General features: G+C 40.0%; 2 protein-coding genes across 2 annotated transcripts; one reads left to right on the top strand and one right to left on the bottom strand.

The window, feature by feature from the left end:
• Nucleotides 1-551: 551 nt before the first annotated feature.
• LOC115582476 (transcription factor BTF3-like) lies at nucleotides 552-3,024 on the bottom strand. Its single transcript, XM_030418465.1, has 6 exons — nucleotides 2,938-3,024; nucleotides 2,133-2,201; nucleotides 1,912-2,025; nucleotides 1,434-1,635; nucleotides 1,280-1,336; nucleotides 552-932 (listed from the first exon to the last, which is right to left on the bottom strand). Exons 2-6 carry the CDS (start codon nucleotides 2,199-2,201, stop codon nucleotides 886-888), a joined length of 489 nt encoding a protein of 162 aa, XP_030274325.1. The 5' UTR covers nucleotides 2,938-3,024; the 3' UTR covers nucleotides 552-885.
• A 478-nt stretch (nucleotides 3,025-3,502) lies between these two features.
• On the top strand, nucleotides 3,503-8,525 carry utp15 (UTP15 small subunit processome component). The gene is made up of 12 exons (XM_030418478.1): nucleotides 3,503-3,687; nucleotides 4,168-4,284; nucleotides 4,575-4,667; nucleotides 4,773-4,957; nucleotides 5,415-5,593; nucleotides 6,151-6,276; nucleotides 6,543-6,678; nucleotides 6,825-6,909; nucleotides 7,020-7,175; nucleotides 7,312-7,413; nucleotides 7,576-7,709; nucleotides 7,822-8,525. The coding sequence occupies exons 2-12, from the start codon at nucleotides 4,195-4,197 to the stop codon at nucleotides 8,120-8,122; spliced, it is 1,587 nt and encodes a 528-aa protein (XP_030274338.1). The 5' UTR covers nucleotides 3,503-3,687; nucleotides 4,168-4,194; the 3' UTR covers nucleotides 8,123-8,525.
• Nucleotides 8,526-9,681: the final 1,156 nt, after the last annotated feature.

Raw genomic sequence — 9,681 nt, 5'->3', positions numbered from 1 at the left:
CTCTGAATACAAAAGTCAAGATTTAAGATAGTTATATGAAAACATTCAAACCAAAGACACTTGAGCGTCTGGAGTGCGGTTTTATGAGGGAGAGAGCCAACACTCAGAGCAACTACTAAACTTTGGCTCTTTGGATCAGCAGCACTGGCCTGTCTTTGAATTATACAGCTTGACTGTCTACACTGGGAGTGTTTCCACCATGTTTTTCAGCTATCAATATCATGGAACGGACACATTTCAAATTAAGCCAATGCAGCAGTACTCACGGGACTAATATTTGCACATCTCATTTAAATACACAGGACTGTTCTTTTCAAGCTTATTTTCACTAAGTACACACTTAAAAATATACGTTAGACTTTGAAGTCCGTCCAATGTTTCTGATTTAACAAAGCATAACTATACTGATCCAGTGTAAGCCTCCACTTACAGACATGAGCTGAATTCACTGCACAATGTTTTCTCTGGTATATCCCATTACATTCCAACCACTTGAAAGTATTTAGAAAACTGGGACCAATTTGAGTGTTAAACACAAAAAGTGGGGCACGTACATGTAAATGTAATCTTTATTAAATGATTTATTCCACCAATACATGTTTGATGTGTGGGCGTCATAATGCAGGAGAGGCAGCGTGAGGAAGAAAGGTTTGCACATTCCACAGAATTAAATAATTTCACTTGTATTGCAGAATGAGGCAAATCAGACAAAAGGGTGGGTAACAGTAGCCATAAAAAGTCAATTCTACTTGATTTAGTCCAATTGTCGAGGTCACAATTAAAAAGCAACTTTTGTTTGTAGCCACAGAGATGAACAAATACAAAATGCTGCTGTGTTGAAGTACGGCGAGTCAGGAGGAGCTTTGAAACGTTTGCTGGTGTTTGTTAGTTTGCCTCGTCCTTTGATGCCTCGTCAAAGTTTTCAACAAGATCTGAAAATGAAAAAGGGGGATGAAAGGATGGAGGACAGAAAACAGTAACAGACCGAAGTTAAGGACATTTTTATATTTATGTATCCCATAAATAAAGCTTAATTATGTTATATAAATACAATTTAAAAATATGAGCAATCTGAATGAATCTGTCGGGGACAGACTCCTCTATAATCTTAAATACACATTTAGATACATCAAGACAAAACTTCTTCGACCCAATAAGAGTGTATACAACACATGCAATAAGACATGTCAGGGACAGCCTGTTCTTGACCGATAAAAATGTGGTTATATTAATGTTACAGATCAAATGAATTAAAAAGGGGGTGTGTGATTGTTCTGACCTGGAACCTCATCGTCCTCCTCCTCAACAGCAACCATGGGAGCTTTGTTGTCTCCAGCTGTGAGTGGGAAGAAGAACAAAAGGCCAAGTGTTGATAGAAGGCACACAAGACTACTGTCACATTCAAAAGAGATCAGTAAAGATGCTGTGGCTACCTGGTTTTGGCAGGTTCTCTGCTAATCTCCTGAGGCTGGTCAGACTGTCAGCTCCCAGCTGGTTTAGGATTCCTGGGAGCATCTCTGTGAGTTGCTTGTTCTCGGCATGCCCTGTGATTGTAAAGGTGTTGGCTGCCAAGGAGGCCTGAACCTTTGGGTTATTGAAGTGGATCACTGTCCCCTGGTTTGTGAACATGTTCACCTAAAGTGGAATACACAAAAGGAAATGAAGCGGTGACAAAGGACAAGAAAACTCTTAATTTTCAAAAAAACTTTTGTGCTATTTTTTCTCTCGTCTAAGATACAACACCATGTTTACAGATTAATGATTATAATGCTTATAAATCTGGCCTTTTATATCATGCAATATATATTACACTATCCTCATGTAGATAACGTTGACCCAAGAGCATGACTGTTGTGAAGATGGGCTGTCTGCCTTCTTCTTTCTGTTCACTTCAGACAGAATTTGTTGTACCTCTTCAATGCCAGAGATGTTGTTGACTCCCAGTTTCTTGAGGGAGAACTGCAGCTTCTTGTCATCTGCTGTAGCTGTTCTGTGCACCACCTTCTTCTTTCTGCGGGCTGACCCCTACAACGCACAAGAATGAGCTATAATAAATGAAGCTATAACCTTTGGCCAGGGCTCATAGACAACAATTTCCTTTAATTGATTTGTCAGCATGTACTCCAGCTCACCTTGCCGCCAATGCGGACCTGCGCCTGCAGTTTGGCGAGCTTCTCCTGGTTCATTATCGACTCCTTCATCTGACAAAGACACAGCACATGAACCTAAGCATATGTAATACTTGTTCACTAACTTCAGTAATGAGATTCAATTCTAATTAATTTCCCTCAAGTCGTTGCACACTAATAATTTGATCTTGATATTATAACTAGAGATAGAGAATATGGAAAAGAGTTCTGATTAAGTGTGATTTCAACAGTTGACTGTACACATAGGATTTGTGATTTCAAGTGCCAAAACTGAAACTCCCCCAAATCCCCCCTGCTGTTTGGCCTTTTTGCACAGCAAACTAACAAGAATTCACAGCTGCCAGAAATCCCAAAATAGCTGCACACTTTTTTAGTCTGGACTCAAGTTCTGCATGAATCAGACAGAGGTGATCAGCTAAAGTTAACAGCGTTCTCCAAAGCAAAGACTAATCAATTAAGTTAGCGAACAGCTAAAATGGCCTAATTGTGTTGGCTTTCCCCGTGGAGATGTTGCTTTGGGCTAATGCTTGATCGTTCAGCTTCCGACACTAGAAAGTTCATTTATTAACTCGGGCTCGAGGAATGTATGACAACTGCCGGCTAGTTTGATAGCCAGGCTAAACAGCTAGCTTAGGCCCCTTCAAACCGACGCTGCCATTCATGTATAACTGACCTTTTCTACACACTTCTAACACGTAACATGGCAAAATATAAGTGTTTCGTCTTTTATAGGCAAAAACGGTATGAGGGTGAGACAACTTAAAACGCTACAGAGACACCAACTGACCTGGGAGTGTGTAAACACGCGGGCCACACAGTCGGTAGAGGCTGGGAGGAAGGAGGGAACACCGGAAGTGACGCACTCAGATTGGTATCTTTCCGGATGTGGCCGCAGTTTTTCTTAATTTTATTTATAGTGTGTATTAAATCTTAATTTCTAAGTTTCTCGTTATTACGTCCGCCTTGTTAGATTTTTACACGCACGTCTCAAATAAAACCTGCTTGACTAAAAGCAGCGAACTCATACTTTTGGAAGGACGCTTTTTTATTTACTTTTTTTTTTATTTTAGCGCTAGTTATATTTTAATAACTGCTTGAAATAATAGCAATAGCACATAGCAATTGAAGGCATTAATAAACACAAGTAGGCAAAATCAGTACAAGATTTATCTTGGATTTCATCTAAAAGTAGATTTACTAGAAGAAAAAAATGATCCCCATAATTAATATGTAGTCCTATAAAGAATTACAAAACTAGTTCCACCTACAATATATTTTTTGAAATTAGAAAAAAAAGTGTTTGAAGTTAATGTGTAAACTGTGAATCGTCCGTGAACAATAAAGGTTCGCCATTCAGAGCGGAAGTCGTCACGTTTGTAATCATGGCGTCCTCCTGTCCACCGAGAGGCAACGTGATAATTATTTAAAATGAGAAACTTTTGGTTTTCTTGGACAATCAATACCAGCATCATCTAATTTCAACACATTGTACTTAAAACGAAAATAAGACTGCAATCCTGGACCTATTCGTTCAAAGGTGAGAGTAACCACATTGCAATTTAGTGTAAAATGCTAGCCGGCTAATGCGCAGTGTGCTAACTAAGTTTCGCTGTAAGCCCCGAACACGTTGACTCAAGTATTTGTCTAATTGACCGCTTTTCTCTTCGAACCAGTAACATTAGGTGCAATTTTACCTATCAGGAAATGGTCCACTGTGTACATATATGTTAAGTCTCTATGCGCAGTTTTAAACTTAAGTGATTATATGGACCGTCTGGAAATGGTGAGTTCGTTAGCTTAGCCTTCACAGATTACATAGTTTGGTGGGTTGTGATGCTGTTTGGTAAAGCCTGTATACGTGTTCATGTATGTATTGCTTTTCATCTCATGGTGTTGAATTGATGCCTGCGTTCTAATAAACGACATTGATTAAGCTAATAACTAGGCATGGTGTCATATCTCCTGCTAAATTCTTAGTTATATCTTTTTAACATTTTTATTTTCTAAATCCCACCAGATAGAGTACTGCGTTACCAGCACAGAAATGGCTTCATTTAAACCTACGAAAATCCAAGTTTATCCTAAACTTGGAGAGAAAGTCACACAAGACACACTATACTGGAAAAACTACAAGGTGAGTCTAGTTCATTTAGTGAAATTAAGCATCCTGAATTTCGTTCCCAATCTTTCATTTAGCTGTCATTCTAAGATATCTCCCTGTTCATTGATGCAGGAAGCATTTGACTGGCTGATGTGTAGTGAAAGAGTGGTTGAATGATGATCCCTTGAGTGATCCATCGACTGAATTTCATGATGATCTCAAGTATTCTGACAACCTGCAAACCATCTTACCGACTTATAAACATCTGGGTTTCAGAGTGAAGCGATGATCTTCACAGTTCGTCTCTGTTTTTCTCCTTACAGGCTCCAGTCCAGATAAAAGAGTTTGGAGCGGTCACACACATAGACTTCTCCCCAGTGGCTCCACATAACTTTGCTGTGACAGCATTCACAAGAGTATGTTGGCATCTCTTTGCTCGCCTCCTTAAAATCATTGTTCCAATTACGTGTGCAGCATTTGCCAGATATTTCTTGTCAATCTTACACTGGTTTTGTCTACAGGTCCACATTTATGGGCCATTCTCCCAGGAGCCTGTGAAGACATTTACACGGTTTAAGGACACTGCATACAGTGGGAGATTCAGGTCAGACGGTCAGCTGCTTGTAGCGGGATGTGAGGACTCTGTGGTCAGGTTGTTCGATGTTGGCGGCAAGGTGGCACTCAGGATGTTCAGAGGGCACACAAAGTAGGTATCCCACGTGTCGTTGTCAGATCATGTTATTGATGTGCTGTTCTGGCCCACAGACTGAGTGTTAAAAAGTTTCTATTATAAGGTTTTCTATTTTTCTTTCATTATTTTAAAATAAATACAGAATACTTCAAGATAAACAATTAATCTTCAATCAGATAGTAGAACCAGGGCCTGAAAGTCTACATACTGCATAGGTTAGTATTTGCATATGTAATGGTGTTTTCATGATACTGTAGCAAAACCAAAATGCCATACACCCGTCATTCTGCATTTGACTGACTGATGTGCAGTAAAGGAGTTGTTGAATGATGATTTCTTGAGTGATCCATCGACTGAATTTCATGATGATCTCAAGTATTCTGACAACCAGCAAACTATCTTACCGACTTATAAACATCTGGGCTTCATAGAGAAGTGATGTACATTTTTGTCCCATTTTATCTCTGCTCAGGGCTGTCCATGTAACAGACTTCACCTCAGACCGTTACCAGATCCTCACAGGGTCAGACGATTACACCTGTCGACTTTGGGACATCCCAAACTCCACTGAGCTCAACACCTACCAAGAACACACGGATTACATCCGCTGTGGTGTCACAAGCAAACTCAACAGAGATCTTTTTATCACAGGTGAGATGGAAGCTACCTTTTTTTTATTTTTTATTATTATTTTTTTAACACTTTTTATGTGTAATGTAAAAGTAAACGGGAGGAGAGGAAATTAACTTTCTGGACAATTGGCATCAGGGGTTGGTGTATCCATTCAGAATTGTATATATTTTGACAGTTTTTGTAGCCAGTAGACTATAAGTCACATGTCACTGACATTTAAATTAAACCAATTTAACAGGAACAGTCAAAATCTACTAACAATTTGGTCTTGTTTTCCCCCCACCAGGTTGATTATGGATTCCTGATTTTTGCATTTTATACAAAATAATTTCCATTTCTACTGTCTCCGTATAATTTGAGCTAAAACATAATGCATATGAAAATGATAATTTTAAGTCATACAAAGTCACTTGTATACCTAGAATACAGAATAATTAATATGCAAATTCATAGACCAGAAAGAGTAATCTGTGTAATTGCACTGTAGATATGGCGCTTTAGTTGTAGACGCTGCATATTGAAGGATGAGTGAATCGATGAAGGAGCTTGGTGGTAATTTCTTTTTTTTTTCCTAGGATCTTACGACCACACACTGAAACTGTTTGATGCGAGAGTGGATAGGAGTGTGATGACCATGGACCACGGCCAGCCAGTGGAGAGTCTACTGCTCTATCCTTCTGAGGGTCTCCTCGTCTCTGCAGGTACACAGCAGTATAATCCTCATGTTCAGTCAGAACATTCAAAATGTGAAGTTATTGGAGTCATCAGCCTTATTAACCCTGAGTCAGGTTATTGTTTAGGATATAAAACAAGTAGGTAATATTAAATTAATTGTGAAATTGTTTCCTCTACATGAATCTCTCCCTGCAAATGGCTGCATGCATACACTGATACTAAGTTATGGTTACTGATATGTATCCACATCAGTAAAAAAAAATAAATAAATTCTCTCTATCACTTTCTATAGGTGGGCGCTATGTGAAAGTGTGGGATCTGCTAAAAGGAGGCCAGCCACTGGTGTCTCTGAAGAACCATCACAAAACTGTCACGAGTTTGTGTCTCAGCACCAACGGACAGAGACTGCTGTCAGCTTCCCTGGACAGGTATGGGGTACAGTATGCATCTCTGACATAAAGGACGAAAGAACATTTTCGAAACTGTGGAAATCCAAGGCCACACTATTTGTCAGATTCTTATGTGAACTTTGTTGTAAGAACCTTAATTAATGCTGAGCCTGTTTGTTTTCCAGGCATGTGAAGGTGTACAACACAACCAACTATAAAGTGGTCCACAACTTTGACTACGCTGCCTCCATCCTCAGTTTGGCTTTGGCTGTAAGAAAATACATTCAACCTGTCATCACATTTTACTGTTGTTTTTCATATTTGATGGTGATTTAACTTTAGGAAGGTACTAACTCTATGAATATGTCTTTCCGCCTCAGCCGGATGATGAGTCCATTGTCGTGGGTATGACCAACAGTATCCTGAGTATCAAACACAGGAAGAGCCCAGAAGAGTCAAAGGAAATCTCTGGTCAACAGAGGCGACGACCATCATATCGTGTTTTTGTGAAGGGGAAGAACTACGTCCCTAAACAGGTTTGTTTACATTCAGTTACATGCAGTTGCTGAGGCTGACTGTCTGAGTCATGATGTGGTCTGCTGAGTGATAATTGTTTTCCATTTATTTCAGACTATTTTGGATTAATTTTGTGGTTCTTTGTCTTTTCTCCAGGATGATTATCTCGTCAGTAAGCCAGTTAAGCAGCATTTGGCCAAATACGACAAGCAACTCAAGAAATTCAATGTATCGAAGGCTTTGGATACGGCCCTGGAGGTAAAAATGTGTTTATGACATTAGCAGCAGGTTAAATCAGTTATAACATTGTTGAGGTTAATAGTTTTTAAGTTAAGTAACGCAGTGACTCTTGCAGCTGCTCTCAATCAAAAACAAACATTTCTGGTATTAATATACAAGTGTATTATATTTCACTTGCAGACATGGACAAGACATAGGAAGCCAGAGATCACAGTTGCTGTTATAAAGGAGCTGGATCGAAGAGGGACATTGAACAACGCACTGGCAGGAAGAGATGAACAGGGACTGTCCCAGTTGCTCAACTTCCTCATAGGGTACGATGCAGATAAATCCTCAAGTACAGACACGATGTGATAACTTGTGCATCAAATTGTAGAGATGTATTTTGCTGCATGAATACATCAACATTTTTCTTTTCCTCTCCAGGAACTTGGTTGACCCTAGGTTTGCTCCAGTTCTCGTAACAGCGGCGGAAATGATCTTGGACATCTATCACTCGGTAATCGGCCAGTCACCAGTTGTAGACCGACAGCTGCTGCGTCTGCAGGAGCTGCTGGAGAGAGAGATCGACTACCAGCAGGACCTCTTGGAGGTGCTGGGCATGTTGGACACAATGTTCGCCTCCGCCCTCCCCAGGAAGGAGGTGCCGTGTTCTGGCGCCAGCAGGTCTAATGGCCTGGCTCAGGGGGAAGCGAGTACCTCAAGAGCACAGCTTCAGGCCACCTGAGGCTTTTAGGGGGGAAAGACTGGGTTAGAGTGCCTTTGCAACCTCTTTTTTGAAACATCAGACACATTTCCTGACATGACTTTTGTGTCACACAGACTTCACCCAGCAAGACTTTTGGTATAGGTTTTAAGAGACTGGTCTCTCACTCTGGTGTTTTAACTCGGTGTGACTGAAAAACACAACAGGAAACGAAGAACATGCATTTACTGTATGAAGAGTCTGTGTGAATGTAAAGCATTGCTTTATTGGAAGTTTTGTAATTATGCTTTCAATTGTGTGTGTCTGTGTGTGCGCCTGTGTGTATGAATGGTTTCACAGTGGACGTCTGCTTTGTGTTTTCATTATATTTGGATTTGACAAATGTTTTATAAGCAGATAAAAATAAATCTTTGTAATATTGAAACCGACTAATCCTAATTGTGTTCTAATGGTTGGGAAAAAATCTCCTCAACTCACTGCATGTTATATTCCAGATGATATCGATAATATCAAATTACTGTAATTAAGTCATTTTGAACTTGTACTTTTGTAGCGTATTTCAAGTCTAATTTTACTGGTACGTAAGTATTCATTACACCATATACTCAGTAACTTTTAAAGTCATAAGAGAATTTGAGTACCATTTGATTTCATATCTACAGTGCCAAAATAAAACCTTGTTTTTTTTTTTTGGGGGGGGGTTTTTTCCCCTTTTTATAATTGGAATCCTGGTGAATATACAAAATTACAAAAAAAAAGTCTTTAATGTCAAAGTGATGTCAATTAATTTAAAGTTTATAATCTAAATTTATTTTATAAGTATTCACCCCCTTCAAGTCAGTATTTAGTGAATGCACCTTTGCCTGCAATCACAGTGAGTCTGTGGTTAGGTCTCAAATTTGGTTTGCACATCTGGACGCTACAAATTGTACTCCATTCTTCTTTGCAAAATTGCTCAAGCTCTGTCAGGTTGTACGGGGATTGAGCGTGAACAGCCCTTTTCAAGTCCAGCTTCAAATTCTTTATTGGATTGAGATCTGGGCTTTGACTCGGCCACTCCAGAACCTTCACCTTGTTGTCTTTAAACCATATCTGTGTAGCTTTCGATGTATACTTCAGGTCATTGTCTTGCTGGGAAATTATTCTTACCTCAAGTCGTAATTTGCTGCATTTATTTTACTCTGTGCCTTTACAAACCTACCAGGGCATGCTGCCACCACCGTGCTTCAGTGGGGATGGTGTGTTTGTGGTATTGTGTAGTATTTAGTGTCCGCCGAACATAGCTTCTAGTCTGATGGCCAAAAAGCTCCATTTTGGTCTCATCAGACTAAAGAACCTTCTTCTAGTCGAGGAGTCTCCCACACAGTGGCGTGCCCAGACTTTTTGAAGGGCAGGGGCGAAAAGTAGGGCACTTTAGCGTGCGTTTTGGCTCCGAAGAGGGCACTTTAGCACACGTTTTGGCTCTCAAGGGGGCACTTTAGCGCGCAACTTGGCTCCCAAGAGGGCACTTTAGCGTGTGTTTTGGCTCCCAAGAGGGCAGTTTATCATGTTTTAACCAGCGAAGGGGGCAGTTTAGTGTG

Source organism: Sparus aurata, chromosome 5, assembly GCF_900880675.1.
Source record: "Sparus aurata chromosome 5, fSpaAur1.1, whole genome shotgun sequence".
Taxonomy (NCBI): domain Eukaryota; kingdom Metazoa; phylum Chordata; class Actinopteri; order Spariformes; family Sparidae; genus Sparus; species Sparus aurata.
This window is presented reverse-complemented; position numbering and strand designations above follow the sequence as displayed.

Bases quoted from the DNA above. Each gene is read 5' to 3' on its own strand.
- LOC115582476 (XM_030418465.1), bottom strand. From the start codon at position 2,201: ATGAAGGAGTCGATAATGAACCAGGAGAAGCTCGCCAAACTGCAGGCG. The intron at 2,026-2,132 runs GTGAGCTGGAGT...TGTGCGTTGTAG, and splicing joins AGGTCCGCATTGGCGGCAAG to GGGTCAGCCCGCAGAAAGAA. The intron at 1,636-1,911 runs GTACAACAAATT...ATTCCACTTTAG, and splicing joins ACATCTCTGGCATTGAAGAG to GTGAACATGTTCACAAACCA.
- utp15 (XM_030418478.1), top strand. From the start codon at position 4,195: ATGGCTTCATTTAAACCTACGAAAATCCAAGTTTATCCTAAACTTGGA. The intron at 5,594-6,150 runs GTGAGATGGAAG...TTTTTTTCCTAG, and splicing joins CAGAGATCTTTTTATCACAG to GATCTTACGACCACACACTG. The intron at 7,414-7,575 runs GTAAAAATGTGT...TTTCACTTGCAG, and splicing joins CTTTGGATACGGCCCTGGAG to ACATGGACAAGACATAGGAA.